At 37.7% G+C, this 19913-nt stretch overlaps 2 protein-coding genes across 2 annotated transcripts in view; one reads left to right on the top strand and one right to left on the bottom strand.

Annotated features, from left to right (window-relative positions):
* Window positions 1-9206, bottom strand: part of LOC135469620 (protein FAM135A-like) — a 36847-nt gene extending 27641 nt beyond the window's left edge. Inside the window, exons 1-3 of the mRNA XM_064748131.1 lie at window positions 9070-9206; window positions 5708-5784; window positions 4506-4585 (exon numbers count right to left, since the gene is read on the bottom strand). Coding sequence (XP_064604201.1) covers window positions 4506-4585; window positions 5708-5784 — 157 coding nt within the window. The 5' untranslated portion in view covers window positions 9070-9206. The remainder of the gene's footprint in view (window positions 1-4505; window positions 4586-5707; window positions 5785-9069) is intronic.
* A 4932-nt stretch (window positions 9207-14138) lies between these two features.
* Window positions 14139-19913, top strand: part of LOC135471483 (E3 ubiquitin-protein ligase HECTD3-like) — a 29761-nt gene continuing 23986 nt past the window's right edge. The window contains exons 1-5 of the mRNA XM_064750737.1: window positions 14139-14512; window positions 15829-16007; window positions 16508-16733; window positions 17189-17304; window positions 17610-17723. Coding sequence (XP_064606807.1) covers window positions 14231-14512; window positions 15829-16007; window positions 16508-16733; window positions 17189-17304; window positions 17610-17723 — 917 coding nt within the window. The 5' untranslated portion in view covers window positions 14139-14230. The remainder of the gene's footprint in view (window positions 14513-15828; window positions 16008-16507; window positions 16734-17188; window positions 17305-17609; window positions 17724-19913) is intronic.

The following is a 19913-nucleotide window of genomic DNA, read 5'->3' on the forward strand; positions in this document are numbered from 1 at the left end:
TAATTTAATGACACATATACATGAATGTACATGCACTATTAACTCCTTCTTGAAATAGCTGTGGTAATATGTTACCATCTTTTTAAAATTAATTTTAAAAGGGCGTAGCCCCCACCCCTTTCCCTCCTCATTGAGGCTCAGCTGTCAGATTTATGTCATGTTCCCGCCAAAGCAGACACGTGGTCAGTAATAAATGGGAAGTCTACCTACAAGTCGGACATGTGTGCTACAGGTGTTTTATCCACATTTGTAAGGCAGTATTGTTAATTCAATAAGCAAACAGCCACATTCATGATCCATTCTTATATGGGCCTCAAAACACACGGGGAAGAAGACAAGCGATCAGTAGATTCAAGACAATCCTGCAGATATAATGCCTGATGTGGTAGGGTGTTGAATGCTCCCCTGTAAATTATGTCATACAACTTAAATATTGGATAGCATAGTTTGTAAAACACAGCCGGGAAAACAGCGTGGCCAGTGTTTTGGGTAGAGAAATGCCGAAGAGATATTTTAACTATATCGATGTTCCAGTCTCAATATTTCTGTCTTTCATTTTGAAATTTTTCATTTCATTTTTTGAAAAATGACATCATGAGTTGCCTTGTACAAGCTGTCAAGAAAGACTGGCTTTGTAGACCAGGGTAGGCCTATACTCCAGAGGGGCCAGGTGGCATGGCGATATTACCCGCTGTCAGGCCTTCTCGGGAGACTTCTATGATCTACCCATTTACTTCAGTGTGTCTCAGTGTCTATAATTATTGAGAAGATACGGTATGTAAATATGAAATATCAACATTCCCTTCAGTGATTAAAGTGCTATCTCGCATGTTTTATACTTGATATCACTTTTGTAACCACATTTCTGGTTTCACACCAAGACACCATGACATCAAAAAGAAACATTTTGTTTCACAAAATTCCAATCTGAGCTCAGCGGTTTATATCAAGTATATCTGTGGACTCCTGCCTCACACAATAAAAAGACATACTTGGAAATATCTAGGTCACCTGTAGTTGCCCAAAGTGACCTGGGTGAAGGGAGTGAAAGAAAAAGCCTGAACAGTCTCAGGATTTGACTCGAACAATGAAACAATGTTAAGTGTTATCACATTACACTACAAACACCCTTCCGCACCAAGTGCCCAAAAAGTCCTACATTGTGTTAATACTTTCCATTAGAATTTCAAGGCACATGTCAATTGGCTATAAACAAAATTGGCTTTTATGAGCTTTCCCCATAAATCCCACGTCACCAGAAGCCACTAAACATGCCTGAAATAATATTTACGTTCATTTCACTCAAGATTGTTTAGCGCCACACCCCACGTTTTCACATACATAACCTTGGTCAATTTTATTTGTCATCTCCAGGATATGTGACGATATGCGACTTGTCAACTTTTTCAGAGAATCTAAGCTTTTGCATAATGCTAAGCTTATTGGGGGATCGGCACGAAAACCATAGTACCTTGAGTAAGACACTGCCAGTTACAAGTTACTTGCAAGTCTCCTAGCTTAGAGCCTAACCAAAACCAGCTGGGGTCGGATTAGAGTCTGCGGACTCAATGGTCAGTAGCTGCACTGTTGAGGCCAGAACAAGCTTTAGTTGAGCAAGCTACAGCATGTAGCAGTTTTGCCAGATATGAAGCCTGATTTAGAGTCTGCAGACTCAATGGTCAGGAGCTGTACTGTTGGGGCCAGAACAAGCCTTAACTCAGTGAGCTAGTGCATGTGGCAGTTTTGCCAGATATGGAGCTTGATTCGTCCTGCAGACTCAACGGTCAGGAGCTGCACTGTTGAGGCCAGAACAAGCTTTAACTCAGTGAGCTAGTGCATGTGGCAGTTTTGCCAGATATCAAGCTTGATTCGTCCTGCAGCCTCAATGGTCAGGAGCTGCACTGTTGAGGCCAGAACAAGCTTTAACTCAGTGAGCTGATGCATGAGCTAGTGTATCAGGCAGCTTTGCCCGATCTGGAGCCAGATTCAAGTCTGCAGCCTCAATGGTCAGGAGGTGCTCTGGAGAGACCAGAACAAGCTTTGGCTAAGTAAGCTGGTGCATAACCCAGCTTTGCCAGATCAATTATACTCTACTGTCTACATGACAGCACATGTAAAGTGGGAATCGTGTGGGCGAGGCTCATAATCAATCCATACACACTCTGCAGTTGGTTTCATAACATTTATTACAACGACAACAACTCTTTTCAGGCACATTTTTTTTTAGCCCTAACGCTTAAGCCTCCCAAACCCTTTTCTTGTTTCCATGTGACAAACTTTGCAATGCAATGCTATCAATCTTAACCAATCAGTCACAACTTCTCAATATAACTCTAGAATACACCATTGCCTTTCTCCATATAGACTGAATGAGCTTGTTTCTGATCTATATATGCCGCATCCCTAATAAAAATTCCACATTAAAAGTTAATGTATATATCATGCACATCAGAAAGATGGCTGTGCTCATTTACATATAGGTCTGCTTCCATGTCTCTTCTGAAATAACTAAGGTTAAATTATTTGTCTTTACTTTCAATGGAATACACTGAGAAAAAAAACCAGGGGAGTGTTTCACACAGGTAATATCCCATGTTTGCAAGGCAATGACCATTGATCTTGCGCCAACATCTTGTATTTTCATTCTACTACTAGCTAACTACCCATTGTCAGATTTCCGTTGTCAGCTTATTAAACAATACCGAACAAAATCCATATCAAACAATCAGATGATGCTTAGCCCAGATTTACAGCACATGTGTACCAACTGTCTGTAAGACCCCAAGCTTTCTTTTGGCCTTTAATTCTTGCACTTTTTTTTGGCATGCTATGCATGAATACATGCAGTGGGATAGGATATCAGGAATTGTTAGCTGGCCAAAAGTGATGTTTCAATTCATGCTCCACCAAAGTTTAGCATTACTTGTCTTGAGCTGGCAATTCCTTACACTCCATCCTCTGAAACACGCACTACTTGCACAAAGCAGACTAAATGTAAGATGTGCATGTACTTAATTAACTAATAAGTTATCATATCTTCCAAAATACCAAGGTTAACATTTTACTGGCATCACAAACTTGTAAAGCATAATATATTCTGATTCCCCCCCCCCCCTTTTATCCCTAATGAAATCCAGGAATCCTGTAGTATCCCAGCCCTGCCAGCTGACAAACTTCAAGCTTCTCAGAGAAATTAGCACTTTAAAGCTTGCCACCATGACTTCCTGTGAATAGACCAGAGGATAAGGTAGCCAGGTAAGACAATCAATATCCAGCACTACTCTCTGAGTAGTCAAACAGGCTGAGCCAGGTGCAAATCACCTAGCTTATAAATGTCCCTGTAAATCAATACCTTGGGATAATATGATCAATACAGGATAACGATCACCTGTAATTACATGACACCTGCCCTAAAAAACGGAGCCACAAAGCCTGCACACTACACCTACAGTCTGTTTAGTGTTAACAAGATTAGGTTACAATGATTCATGTTCATATTTTAGTCAGATTCCTACAACAATGCTGAAATGCTTAACGAAATAACCATATCCGTTTGGTAGAAACCTGAAAATCAGAGAAAAAAATTGCTATCTGAATATCTGATACGGTTCCTAACCTATTTTAAAAAGAAATCAGCTGAGTGTAAAAAAAATAACATGACCCATATTCAATCAGATTTAACACTGAATAAAGATGTGTTAGACTTGTCAGAAGTATACTGAACCAGATCTGTCAACAAAAATTAAGTTGCCAGTCCCCTGATTGGGCTGTTTTGACATTTTAGAAAAAATTCTGATATACTGATCCTATTTTGTGTTACTGTGGAAACAAAATTCCTGAGAAAGGTCCTTGAGCAGCACATTTAAATTTTACATTCCGCACGCAAAAAACATCAACACTGGAATAGATCTATTGGTTAACAGAATGCTATTCAAAAGTTGATAAAGATATTTGATTTGGCCTTTCAGACTGTGTTACTGTGTCCCCACTCAGGCTGATTTTGTTTAACAATAATCTGTCAACCATGCTCATAACATCAATCAAAATAACATAACCACTATACTGTTTACAAGACAGGCTATATGAATCATAAGTTCTTACTTTATGAATCATAAGCATCTATTACATGTATGTTGTGCTTTATATGTAACTGCAGCCCATAAAGAACCTGGATACAAATACGTCTTTAATAACTGGACATGTACTTGAGATCTGCATGTACATATGTCTTCATTTGAAAACATTACATGCAAAGTGGTGCACTGCAATAAGCTTGAAATTTCAGGCCATTATTCAAAATATGTATCTATTTAATGTGTATAACTGGATCCAAATGTCAAAGTACTTACATTTCAGCTCAGCATAGATATGGGCCTGACAAAACTTGTATTTCACCTCACTTACACCAAATAATATCTTATTCTGTTCAATACATCCAACCAATTTTCATTTCATTTGACTTCTGCTTGAAATGGAGATGCTTCAAAATAAATGTGAAAACTTACCTGAGTTCTTGGGCAAGCTAACTTCAATCTTAGCTGGAGATTTGGGTGGAGTCTTCAAAGATACTCTTATCTGATAATACCTTTTGGAAACGGATAGAAAATAACAATAAAATTATCTGAATCTAGTTTTGAAGGGACATATATCATTACAATTCTTAATCTCTCCAAATATCACATGACAGAGGCAACAAAATTTGCCGAAAAATAACTTAAAGATACATATGCCAATATTTGAAGCATAAGGTGGCTTATAGTTTCAGGTTTTAATATCAGTGATTGACAAGTTTATGCATCCACCTTTTGTCCCTTATATTTGGGCCATTAAATGGAAAACCCGTACATATTTTGCTGGGGTCAAAATGTTTGGTCATTCACGGATTTTCAAGAGCTCAAAATGAAAACGACGACAAACTGAGCCAAGGTCATCAAGAAGATGACTTTGAATCATGCAAATATTCACAATACCAGAAACATAAATGAGTGTTTGTTCTACCTTATCCATTTGTTTTTCAATGACTCTAAGTGGAATACATTTCATACCTTTATTATAAAATCGTATTGGATGACCTTAGGTTTTGTCAAGGCCATCACCATGAAGAACTTGAAACATCAAACGTTTTGACAACTGTTTTATCGTGTACATGTGCCTATACATGTACACGTATGTGGCTGCTAACATTTTCATGATGCTTATTATACAATTATAGATTGTGCGATTATATGAGTGCTTGCACCATCATGTGTACAAAGTGGGCTTCATGGAACATAAACAAGCTTCTACCTGGGCATAATAACTAACAAGTGTGGAAATACCAATATTAGAACTGGTAAATGTCAGCCAAATATTTATTTATTTATTTATTCGATTTGTGTTTTTTTTGCCATACTCAAGAATATTTCACTTATACGACAGCGACCAGCATTATGGTGGGAGGAAACCCATGACCATCTGCAGGTTGCTGACAGACCGTACCACTTACGGCCAGACAGGAAGACAGCAAGAGCTTCACTTGCCGAATACAAAAAGGACAGACATACACAGCTTCTTAATATATCTATTATGTTCTGATCAGAATGTTTCACTCACATGATAGCATAACCTTGTTATAGAAGGTTTAGATCCAAAAATCAAGATATCTAATAAAGACAAAGTAACAAGATGACACATGTAAACAACAATATAAAAATATTTGAACACATACCCTCTCTGGAATAAATCCACATTGTAGAATTTGTTGAGCTCAACCGAAAATTCAAGTGTTGCCTGTAGTTCATTCATCTGAAAGGCATATGTGAAAGTACTGACCAGCCTGTGTATTTATTTCACTGGTTTGCCAACAAACTCAAGATGTTTCATTGAATCAGCAATAGTCACTTTAGTGGATGGAGAAAAATGGAGTACATGATGATGTACATGTAGCTTCCAACACCGGATAACTGAGGAACATCTTGACTTAAAGCCACAGCCAAATTAACAGTTCGCTCCCGAAGCAGACGCTCTACCAACTGTGCTAACCAGGCCAGTCAGAGAAAAGTGGAGGCAGGGAAAGTTAAAGGATACATGAAACTCTTTTCATTTTCCCAATACAGAGTAACATACAGAAGTACTACTTCAGACTACTTCAAGCATCCAGCAGTCCACAAATAGAGCAGCCTGCTATGCTGATGTTCACAATGATAGCTGTCGGAACAACTCTGCCGGATGGGGAGGGAGTGGGGCTTGTGGAGTTGGGGAAAGGGTTTGTTTTTAGAGGGGGAGTGGGGGAGAGCCCAAATTGGAGGTGCTAAAATGGTTTTGCGGTCCTTCTATGTTTATCGATAACGCCATTTCTAAGTAATTTCAACTAGTGACGAAAATATGATTTACTGTACCTTTTATTGTATTCTTTAAAAAAATTCCCTGTCAAAGGTCAGAGATGAAGACATTCTTAATCATTTTGTAACCCAACTTGAATAACTAAAACTATAACGGGTTTCACATAATGCATAACTTTAATCATCTAAACTTTAACTTATTGCATTGGAAACAGCTGATCCAAGCAAACATAGCAATACATGAGGGTGGAGGTGCTGGAAAGTTTTAACATGAATATAAAAACAAGTGTCAAGATTGATAGCTGGATCACTGGGCCCCAATATAGATCTGATGGTATATTAATAATTTAATAAAAACAACACTGAAACCAGTGTCAAAAATGTAAATGATAGATTTTATCAGTGGTACATGTATATACTTCTGTTTCATACACTTTTATAGGACAGCTTTATCCCATATGATCAAACTTCACTTAATATTCAGAATAAAAGATAAATTTTGATATTCACTCCTTTTCACCCGTGATTTCCTGTTTCTTTACACACATTTGCATTTCTCAACATATGATCAAAATAGCAGCCATAGCAGGGCACGAAATGTTTTTTTGGTTTGACCTGTCAAGTGATTTTTCTCACCTGTCTCTCCAGAACTTTACCTGTGCCAGTCTTGCTATATAAGGCGCTATAGCATGTAATCAGATATAACGCAACCCAAGTCTTGTCCTCTTAAAATTTGTGGTGTACTTTCATGTGAGAAGTGATAAAGTTCAAATGAACCCTAAAACTGCAAATGAACAAAGCCCTTCACCAAGAAATACAAAATATGTAAATAGTGCGACATAACCCACTTCATTTTCTACTGATTGAATGACCCATGTGTTATTTGAAATTTTAGGTTTAAGATGTTGAATATTACATCAATATCAGCAAAAAGAAAAGACTTTTGCCATGAATAATGGAAGAGGGTTACATTTTGATTCAAAATGCACGATTTCATGATGTTGTTGCAGCATTATTTTCACGTGTGCTTGCTCACTGTGACAGGCATACCTAATGAAAGGATTAATATTTGTACACTTTCAGTAAATCCTGAAAGCTTTAATCCGAATAATGAATGGCTATAAAGTGAGGTGTGAAACTACAGCGAGTGAGATTTATCGAATTACCAGCATGTGGATATGTCAGAGTTTAGATGTCAAAACTTCCCCAAACATTTGAGAATGGCTTCTTTCCTTCATTGCATACAATAATTTAGCATGACATACAGTCAAACCGTGGGGACCTCTCTGACTGAGAGGGTTAGTACGCCAGCACTGCGCAATAACCCAGGAGCCTCCCACCAATGCTTTCGCTGTGATTTCAAGTCCAGCTCATGCTCTTACGTGGGTAGGTCTAGCAACAACCTGCGGAGGGTTGTGGGTTTCCTCCCACCATAATGCTGGCCGCTGTGGTAAAAGTGAAATAACCTTGAGTACAACATAAAACACCAATGAAAAAAAAAAATCAAATAAGTTGAAACGGTGAATATTTTAAATCTTTTTTTTTTGTTCACTAGCTATAAAACAAGGGCGTTTGCGCTATGTGCAATAACTCTGACATGCATGTCAAAAATTTATTAGTTACCTCCCCTTAAAAGTGTCTTTCCGGCACATGTTACTGAAAAGTTTACAGTCAACATCATTATTTAGAGCATTCTGGGATATATAGAGCAGAGTAAGATGGTGATTTGACACAAGTGACGACCAGTGGCCTCAGATAGAACATATAAGTGCCAAAGGTACAAAATACAAATAATTTGGACTTACTAACGGTGGATTCTAGCAGATAGGAGCTCCAGGGAGGGAAACTAGAGGAAAGGTTGGAGAATGAATGCTTCATTTTTTTTTACTTCAGAGATATTGTATGGTGCCGGTTGAAGTGTTCTCCTCAACAGAAAATTTTCGCCATGCTGGTTTTCAAACATGTTCAGACTGTCAGTAGAGCCATTCAGTTTCAGTATCAAATAATCTCGGGTCCTTACCACCTAAGAAATAACCACTGGACATTTGTGCTCAACAGACGAAAAGGTAAGAAGCGTAAGTGTCAGCAAACTTCAGGCCACGGAGACGAATTTTGTGGGAACTTTTCCTTGCAAATGCTGTGACAAACTGTCACAGGAACTGCATCATGTTTTTCAATCGAGCATGCCCTGGTGTTGTTCAGGGCCATCCTTAGTCATACAAAATTTAGCCAAAACTAACGTCAGCGAACTAAGGGAACGGCGGACTCTCGGACATTGCTTGGGGCCATACACAGGCGCCAGCACTATACGGATGAATACATTACAACTAGGATACATGCTACAAGGGCTGGCGTCTGTGGGCCATCCTTGGCCAAACAAAATTTTGCCAATCCTAGCAACGTCTGAGCAATCTCAGGGAAAAAACCCTATCTCTTTTTCTGGGCTACTCTGTCAAAGAGTTGGACGTTGTTTCGTAGGTAAATTTCAGTAGGTTTATATGCGCAATCAATACAGTCAACGTCCTTCATTTTGAATCCACAGGCTCCAATAAAATCAACACTATCGTACCTGAATGACACGCTGATTTATTGAGGGGATGGAAGAGAAGACGGCCAGTCAGGCGTGAAGCCATGACATTCTCAAACAAGGGACTGAGACAGGAGCGCGAGATGGCATCGACAAGGTGCACACTTCCGAATCTTCCACGATCAATTTCAAGAAGACGATTACGAATAACGGCCAGCTTACCTTCCCAAATTAAGACATCCCTTAGCGTCGTACCCAAACTCCTTGCCTTGTTGTTCTCTCAATCTTCAGTTGTTCTTTATAGAACAACGGAGAGCAACATCACTCGACTGTTGTTTATCCCATTTTCTTCCATTTTGTCTTCCGACGCATGCGTGCTCAGAAGTGATTCATATCTGAACGTGCATAGTTACTGCCCCTTGACCACGTGTCACCATCTGTCAAACCTCGCCTACGCGTTCAACTTGTATTTCATTTCAACGTGGCATTGAAAAATAATTGTACTCATGGGAACAGTGAAAACTTTAATAGGATCATACGTTAAACATTGGAATAAAATGTACGACAGAGTCAAACCATACGTTTCTGACATTTCTGTTAACACAGGTCTATACACACATGCTGACACTATACATACTGTAAGTGTATCTAATAAACAGTTGTAAACTTAATAAGAAACAAAAATCCAATAAGCACTTATTTTACTCCTTTGCCTTATATTGGATCACCGGTAATTAACTGGTATAAATATTAACGTACTGATTTAATAACAATTTGAAACGTATTTTTCTTATGGTGTTGTTGCGTGCAGTTCCAAAGCTATAACTGACAAGGGCTCTGGTATGTGGACACCTCTTACGACTACCAATAATCTTAATAATCATTAGCCTGGTTATTGTTATATGGAGAGATTGACGTAAAACAAAGGATTGAGCACAGAGGGTTGAGGGTGCAAGCCTCAACCGACACTGTCTGTCACACACTTCTACCTCCGCTTACTTTTAATTCTGGTTTTGGAACATACCGATTTACATATATAGGTGTTGTGACTTGCGCTGGCTTTACATGCTGTAACAAAGGCTTCCGAGGCCCTCTGGTGCCCGTCACTGCTAAATGCCAGTTTTTGTTTTTCAATGAATAAAAGTATTTAGTGGTCTTCTGCATATTAATGGGGGAAATATTCTTGACCACGCAGCAAAGCTGACGAGTCCACCAGGATATCAAATATATATGCTAAGGATTAAACCAATGGAAATGACTATGACAACACATCTGTATGAATTGTGCATGTCTTTTTTTAAAACTACAGATCGGATATATGAAGAATGCAGCCTACAACAACACTCATTCCAAGAGATCGAGAATATGTGTATAGCTAGGTTATATACGCTGGTACATATCGCGTTGGCAACAATTGGCATTGTTTTCATATCATACAATATATCCAATCATCATACATCATACAATATATTCAATCATCATACATCATACAATCATCACACATCATACCATACAATCTATATGTACATAAAATTAACCACAGGTCACCCGCAATTCAGGCTTACAATATGCTTAGGCCTGGTTTTATTCACGTAATTACCTCTGTAAATGAGATGTGGCGTAATATAGATAAGGTTTATGCACGTAAATTCGTTATAATTAACTGACATGCATCATTAGAACAACGGTTTGTGCATGCATGCGTATGTTACACAAATGACATGAGGCGTTACTGGGTTTACACCTCGTCTCTCAGCCTGTCATTCTCATTATCCGTCACGAAAAACTGTTTCTGAATACCTTCACCATGCTACTTTAAATACAGATCAAGTTTCAGACCATTTCATCAATTTTCAACAAAATTATGTCCCTTTTTCTCCAGTTATATAGTCTTCGCTTCTGTTATTCTGGGGACCCAAATCGATAGTGGACACGTAGGCCCTATGTATTACTTTTGCAGTTCTGGTACTTTCAGAATGCTTGTTTGAATATGGTATGCATGCATGATACGTTTTACACTGGATGCGACGTAGCCTACGCAAGGGGTTTGAATGGGGCTTGTGGTATATAAATACGTCCTATACAAGCGGAGATATACGTACATATTCGCCATTATAAACAAGATATAGTTTATGGTAGGCCTATCTGTTGCATGTGGCCAGCGGCACACGTACGCATTTGAATAAGGTTTATGGCCCATCATTTAAATGTGAGTGACGCACCTCTACGTCGTTTGAATATGATGTGTGGTCTGTTTTACATGGGAGGGGGTACCTATGCCATTTGGATAAGGTTTATGGTTCGTCTTTCAAATGGAGCTGACGCACTTATGTGCCATTTGAATAAGGTTCAAATGGTCCATCTTTCAAGTGGAAGCAAGCGATCGATGCACCCACGCCATTTGAGTAAGGTCTATGGTCCGTCAAGTGAGTGGCGGTGACGCATGTATATCATTTGAATAAGGTTCATGGCATATGGGTATAGCTTGTGTGGAAGACTTTCACTCTCAAGATGACGAAGGCCTCGACGGAGAGAAACAAGCCTGTAAAGATATCATGTAGCGAATTATAGCCGCTTGTATATACCAGTCTGCCTGGGTAACGATTTTGTTAGCTTCAGCGTCAAAGGAATTCAGACATTTCTGTGTTTTTGTTCTGAATACTTAGAGTAATGCAGAACAGTTTGATGAATTATATCCATATAGATTAGCTCGCATGTCACGGTGACCTCATTTATATATTTTCGCTTATCGGGTTTATCATAGTCTGGTAAACTATTAATTATCCCAGGGATGTGATCAATAAAAGAGGCAAACCACAGTAATTATATACATTTTGTTTGGATATGAATTGAGGTCTAACCATGCAATATACGTTGAGCCATTTTCGCTGTATCTATAAACATTTTATTCGAGGACTTAGCCTAACTGCGAACGAGCAGAATTAATCGCTCAAGGACAAATGTAATTTAATTAGAACAGGTCTGAGTACATAATGAGCTTGTGTCCCTGTATATACAGCCACATTATATGTACACAAACCTAATGTCTCCTCGTCGTCATATGATTGAAAATTGTCTTTACACTAGAGAAGCTTGATTCCTTTGATCGCTGCATCACATGGTATACACATTTCCTTTATGACCGAGTCACTCATTTTTCTCGATTCTAAGGGCTCTGCTGTTCTTATAAATATCTTTTGAGGTTTGTCTCAAGGTAGAGGCTGATATCGTACCTGGAAAATGTAGGTTTTCAGCATCAAAAAGATAATTTGTGACCTTTATTTTCCTCCAAAAATGCACTATCGGGGAATTTTAAATCTTTCATGGAGACGGTACATTATACGAAGACATGAAGAAAAACTGCGAAGAAAAAATTGTGCAAAAAATGTGGAGTAAATGTCTAGCGGTTTTCTTAAATTTAGGTGTATTCTCAATTCCATTCTGGTTTTCAAAGAGTCGTTATGCCTGTACATGTATATACCTCGAAGTGAATGATATTTTTCAGTAATAATATATAAAGTACTCATACCTTTATTACTAAAATATTGCTAATTTTAATTTTGCACTCGTGATTTAGATCTGATAAGTGTAAGGAGCCGTAAAAGGGATCTGACGGTTTGCTTTTTTTTAACCGTGCGTTTTTAATTTTTTTCACTTTTACTATTTTTTTTTTGAGCCCCCCCCCCCCCCCCCGCAAAAAAAGAAAGATTTCCAGAAAATGAGATTGGATTGGAGTTTGTCTTGTTTTTTTAAACAGCTGGAAAAAAACACCCGGAAATAGATCTTGGGCCCCGAGATAATAAGCTAATCGGATTACGCTTTGCTTCACGCTTTTGTTGAAACATTCATGTATGTGACACTATAATTGCCTTATTATCTCGGGGCCCCTGATCTTTTTCTGGAAGTTTTTTTCTTTTTCTTTTTATTTCTTTGTCTGCTTAAAAAACAGAAAAGCTCCAACCCGACCTCTTTTTCTGGGAGTTTTTTCTTTTTGTTTTGGGGCTACTTAAAAACAAAAACAAAAAAAAACTCCAAAAGTGGGGAAAAAAACGTACAGTTAAAAAAAAAAGAAACCGCCTCGTCCCTTTTACCACTCAGTACACTGTTTAAAGAGGCTATACCGGAGATTTTTTTAATAAAAATCGAAAAGAATAAATCTAATAGATCTTTTTTGCCAGTAGTTTATAATGCCAAGATTATTATCTTTCACTAAATATCGGCCTCCTCTGTGAACATGTTACCGTTCAATATCGGTAATAAAGATGGCCTGCCTGTACCTACACGTAACATTTCGGGATGCGTTTTGAGTTTCTAATTAAAATTTCTAATTGAAATCCATATCAATTGGAAGAAACATATATTGAAAATATAACCCTATAGACACTAATAAAAACATCACCATGGTAACCTATGATATTAAACGCGGGGATAAAAACGATATACACCAAGAGGAGGTCCCAGACACCCAACATACAAGAAATATTTTCAAATGTACTTGCTTTTATCCATTTTTAGGAAATTGAAACACCTTGTTTACTTATAATTTTTCCCACCTTTTCATCTCATCTGCATTATTTTTTATGTTTTCTTCTCTTTTACACACTTTCTGTCTTAAATGTAAAAACTCTTTTCACCCCTTCCACTATTATATATCTTTATCTTTATCTATATCAGTACGGTAGCTTATTTGTAACGATCGCACTGGCCATAGGTGTTCATTGTAAGTATCATGCAGTAGCTGACGACAAGTTAGTTTTTCAATTGAAGAAAAACTTGAATGTGTCGATCTGCCCATGTTTACTAAAATAATTAAATATTATAATATAAAATGTCATAAGAAGAGACTAACGTGAAAAGCTCAAATCACACATATACACGAACTGACAGTGTGCATGTATTCTGTAAGACGGATCGGACGATAGAGACCACGTGATCTCCTTAGTAACAAAAACGGCGTGAGTGAAAAAAAACGGTTCTACCAAATGCCTATTTTTCAATCGCTGTCATCGATCTTGTATCCGTTGTATTTGTATAATTGTCAGATTTCCAGATAGTCTGAGTATTTCTGCAGAGCTTTCGTACCGTTATTTTGTACAACTATGCCCTGCTGGTCGCTTGCGAAGTGGCGGCCATTTTGTTTGAGACGTTGAAGGGCGGTCACGTGACTTACAACTTCCGACCCATCTTACAGAATATATATGCATTTATTACTTTAACCGCAGAGAAACGAAGTCAGAAATGTACCAGTCTACATACTTTCATTTTTGAGAATACGAAACGCGGCTAGGAATGTGAAGTGACTACGTTCTCACAACCACAACAACAGATGAGCAAGTTACCCTAACAAGACGATATTGTTCTAAAACCAACCAATCTCCAAATAATGAGCGTCCCAAGGGCTCGTAGGCGCTTGGCAAGGATAAGATGTTTACAGGACTGTGCAGATCGATTTCAAGAAAACGAACCTCTTCCGAGGAGTTTGTGTTTCGTTCCCTCGGAAGTCCACTTCAAATGCCCGAACAATTCTGTCATTCCTTTATATTCCGAACCTAACAAAGCAAAGAACAAAAAGGTTCAGGAAATTATATGCGCTGCCGACGCTAAAGTCATTGTGTCAGGAGAAGAGTTTTACAATAACTTTGGAAAATGGGTGAAAGGGAAAAAGGTGAAACTCATATTACATTAATTAAACAACTTAAAATGTACTACCTCGATATTTGACATTTCTGACATTCATTCCGTCAGTAAAGTAAATGTCAGAATGTTCAATAAGGAGAGAGATCATTTAGACCGCTGAATTAATATTGCAATAGTTGAATTAAATTAAACGTCGAATGTGATGATTTTTGACGATCAACGAATTGACGGTCACAATCAAAGATTATTTGCTTATTTAAAGGGATACAAAATCGTCACTGATTGGTTGGTGCGAGAAATAGGCAAGGACATGCTATGATTAGCCTAATGTTAATTTGTGGCATGACACTGCAGATTGACAGCCAGTCAACATTTCTCTATTCTCTAATTACACACAGCCATTATTAATATGCTCCAGTTTCTATTATCTATACCCTGTTCTGAATAGACACATAGTTCAAAGAAATTAAAAGTCGATTTGTGGCGATATTTGAAAATCTGATAGTTATCCGGCCATCGACTATCAGATCATCAAATATCACCACAATCGACGTTTAACTTCATTGAACTACATCAACACAGTCATATGCTGAAAAGGTCCTGTATGTGTGACAAAACAATGGTAGGCTTACAGGCTATCATCACCCTCACTTGCATGAATAATGGGCTTTGCATTAATACTGATCACCCAGTCCTGTACATCAGGGCAAAGTGCCAATCGGAAAATGATGGAGATATGCCTTTTTCAAATGGGATTAATGGCTTTTCTAATTTTGCTTTTTATCAAACCTGCGGGCTGTATAGAACTTTTGCTAGCGAGACTGATAAATGGGAGATTTCAAAATGCCACACACAGTCGATTGTCCATCTAGATGTTTATCCCTATGACTTCCTCAATTAAGTGTATTGTTCATCCTGTCACTCCTCTCCATCATGAAACAGGATGGGCAGGACATGGACACATTAGGATTACTACAACAAACAAAACATGATCTTGATGTTCAAATGTGTCTACTTATTATAACCACTCTTAGCCTGAATTTGTTTTAACTATATGGCATATATGTATAGATTGCGTAGCAGGTTCAGATATCAAGCTTTCTTTTGTACAAGATGCTAAGCTAATCACAACAGTGGGTGCTTTTTTGCTTATTGCTATGAAATGCAAATAATACAAGCTACACATATAACTGCAGTTAATCTGTCAAAAGTTTCTCTCTTGGGTAAGCTGCTGTCATATCTTGCAGAAAGTCCCAATATACCATGTGTTTGTATGACTTATTTCTCAGTTGAATGAATTCTTGGGCAGATTGTATTTTGACCTGCATGTCTCGTTTGTTTCAGTATCAACACAAAAAGACTGGAGAGTTTATCAGTCTTCCTGAGGATTCCTGGATACTGCTGATCAGTCCAGGGAAATCCCCTGGGGAATCCCCTCTTTTAGTGCCTGCACATGATAGCTCTTCCACCACCTTGACGAAAGCTGATGGAGGGTCACATGGAAAGAAAACTCATTTATCTAGGTGAGATAAAACGATAGTAGTTTTGAATACTTTTATTTTCTGCTTGATCTTGATTTGGAAATTTTTAGGTACCCCTGTGCCTTGGTACAGTAAGATGTTGATGGTTCTTGTGGGGCCATAAAGATATTAGTACAGCCTGTGTTCATTGAAACCACTTGTCTTTCACCAGATGTAAGCATTGCATTATTTGACCAGTTGAAGACTGTCTATAAGTGCTATGACATAACTGAAACCTGTATTTTAAAGTATAGTCTGTGGCCTGTCTTTTAGCTTTAATTCACTGGATCACATGGCTAAAGTGTTGATCTTAGTGCAGACAATCAACTGCTGAAAATGAAATTCAGCTGTAGCTGGTGGTGTACTTCAAGCACTCTGGTTTTCTCCACCTGTAAACCTGACTGTCATCGCATATGTGAAAAATTCTTGAGGGCAGTGAATTAGCACTAGTCAAATAAATAAAAAACAGAACTGTCTTTAAGACTCTCGACTTTCACTTTCAGTTTTGAAGAGGTGGTAGAGTACAACTATTCCCTGAAGCTGAGTAACAAAGCCGATTTGATTCAGGAAGATGTGGAAGCTGTGAACAGATTATGTCAGGTGCCAGTCAACTGGAGCTTAGAGAATGATGAAGCACTTGTCAAACTGCTCTGTGATCAAATGCCTCCAGATAATGAACAGCTTGGCAGCATTAAGAACTATGTGGATTCCATTGACGTGTCCTCCTTTGTAAGTTTGTGAGGCTAGTTTGTAAGCAGTCATATTTTCAATTTTGTAACTATGGTAAATGACTTAAAATTTCACTGCTAATTTAAAAGGGAAAGAGTTTTGTTTACTGAGACAGGTGCTTTAAGGTTTGTTTCGAAGATAGGGAGAAAATTTTTAATCCAAAATTTGTCATTTTTCAAGTGATTTTTTGTTTGTTTCTGATTGATTCATCTATCTTGCAGAGTTACTATAAAGTTGTTTGTGCAGTTTGATAAATTTCTTATCAGAAAAACTTCATGTGTTGGTATCAAAAGTATATTTCACATGCATATCTGAAAGTGCATTTTTACATACAAAACTTTAGGTGAAATACAGTGAATTAAATTTTTATAAAATTTGGCTGTCCGAAAATTGCCTTTTTTATTTCTTAAAATCATACCTATAGGGCTTTTTGCACTTTTGGGCTTGTGTTTCAGGACGAAGACGGCCCTCAGAATTTGACAGACGGAGATCCTGAAACCTACTGGGAGAGTGATGGTAGTCAGGGCCAACACTGGATCAAGCTCCACATGAAGAAGGGGGTTATAATCAAGTAGGTGCTTGGTATCTGACAGTGAGTGAATGATTGTGATTCTTAACGTAAGGTTCAAATAAGTGTATCTTTTGCCAACGTGTAAGTATGATTTAGACAGAGGATTCTAACTATTATACATCAAAAGGTATGGAAGCCATATTGAAAAACACTATCTGTTGAAGGGCCATTATTGGATAGAGAAAAAATTGCATTTGTATGTTCTCTTTCATTACTGACCCACATTGGGCAGATTAAAATCTTCAAATTTAAGGACTGTAAGGCTCAGGAAGATCAGTTTATTCACATAATTAATTTGTTTGCAGAAAGCTTTGCCTGACTGTGGACACCGCTGATGATAATTACCTTCCTGTGATGATGTCAGTGATGGGTGGGGAGCCTGACACCATGAAACTCCTCAACACCATCAATCAGGACTGGTGAGTACTGCCCCTCGCACCCATGTCTTACCTCTTATTACAGTCCGGAGTATGGCTTTTGGTTTCAGTTCAGCTCAGACTCTGACTTGGTTAACAAAGGTCATAAAACAACTTTACTCTCTCTTTTGTTTTAGGTTACATAATTAGCACATGTTTTCATTTCAAGATGGAGAACTACGGAGACTACATGTACTATTATAAGTCATCATTCTGCTTTTTAGTATTGTGCAGTAATTTTTTATGTTAACTCTGTAAGTTAAAATTCTGTGCAAAAGAAAAAGAAAAAAAAATTATCTTACATTGATAGGTTTCTCATGTTGTGTCATTTTGAAGCTTATATTCCTCAGATTCTCAGAAAATATTAAGGAAGCATGGTCTCAACAGATTTCATTTTAGCTGCACACATATTTACTCACTTCATTTTTTTCAGACTTTTTTTAGGAAAAATTAAGGAAAACAAAAGGATTTATCAGGTTTGCAGGGCTTCATACACATCAATTTTAGATCTCAGTATTTGGTAGTAAAATTCAGTTATAAACTGAATATTTGCATTAAAAAAAAATCGAGTCTGTGTATTTCTGGTGCAAATACTCAAATTTTGGATGAAAACTGAATTGCTTTCGAAACTAAGCGCTTAGAGATAAGCAGTCGACTTGCCAGCGGGTGCATGCATGACAAACAGAAGTGGTCATGTGTGTATTAGCTGTAATTAAATTAAAATTAGGCGTTAAATGTATTCAAACTATGGTGATACGGCTAAGTGGGTATAAAACAATGTGGGAGTTCGTTCGTATTTAGTTTGATCAATCTCCGGTATGTGGGGAAAGTGAAAGAAAAGTAGGTACAACACATGCTGGTTTCCCATGAGTGTCGCTTTGATACACGCAGTCCTGTTGGCCTGTATATCTCCTGTGGACCACTGACCGTTTGACAGCCATACGTAATGCGTAATAGCGGTTTCTGACTGGCTACTGAGGATGATTAAAACCGAAAACTATCCAAAACTAAACATGTTGCTTGGTTGTGTTGATCAGTCATGAATGACGGGCTCCGATAATGGTGAATTTACGTTTCATATTCAACTGCTTATAAGGTGACAGGTCACTTTGACAGTTGATTAAAAGTACTCACTCGACAGTTAAAGGCTGATTCAAAAAAGTTACACCTCTTTGAATACTGCTCATACTGGCACGAATGTGGTTTTCTTACAGTGATAATCCATGCCCCATTGTTTTAATCTCTGATCCAGATTACAAGGATTAGTGACACCTCAAGAAACAAAAGAGGATTATAGCCACCTTAGATAATACCTGTGTGACATGCTTGCGTAAATTTTGCCATATTATAACTGGGAAAGTTAAACAGTTTTAAGATTTTTTTTCAGTATTCCCTTGATTAATTACTCGAAAATTAATTCCTGCCAACCCATTTTTGAAGTAAATGTGCAAAAATAAAAATACTTTGCCGTTAATAGCTCAGATCAGAATAATTCTTGTCTTTTGTGTTTGTAGGCCTATATAGGTTTATTTTTTATGTAATATTTTTTAGTTCCTTTTTTCTTCTAATATTTGTAATAACCAACAACTGAACATGCATGGTTTATTTCACTGTATGCCTCTTAGCAGGATAAGCCTTATCTTGCCTTATCTTACACATGTTTATTTTTGATATGATGTTTGTTAGTTCCTGTCTTTCCTTTAATATAACAACCAGCAACTGAACATGCATCACCATGGTGTATAACTGTTTTATTATATACAATGTATATCTCTGATCAGGATAATATACTTGTAAAAGTAGGTGTATGTACCAATAATAAAATCATGATCAAAATGAACCTCAAATGAAATTAAACTTCCTCTCTCTCATATGTATATACATACTGGTATATCATATATACTTTCACATTCACAAAATTACCGGTTGCTAAAGGGGAATTAAACTCAATAGTCAGCGTTTAGAATACAAATAAACTCAATCTGGACCAGAAAAAATCTCAGTTTGAATTTCCCATTCTAATTTGGACTTGTATGAGTCCCTGGGTTTGAGAGGTTCCAAGAATGTCTCTGGTGCTCACAATATTTGTGAATGTGATCCATTCCTCAAATGTGTCTGTATTGGAATATTGCAGTAATGTCTCTGATACCCGTGATATTGGTTAATGTAATTTGTGCCTCAGATTGGTCTGCC

This window comes from Liolophura sinensis, chromosome 7 (genome assembly GCF_032854445.1).
Source record: "Liolophura sinensis isolate JHLJ2023 chromosome 7, CUHK_Ljap_v2, whole genome shotgun sequence".
NCBI classification, from domain to species: Eukaryota; Metazoa; Mollusca; class Polyplacophora; order Chitonida; family Chitonidae; genus Liolophura; species Liolophura sinensis.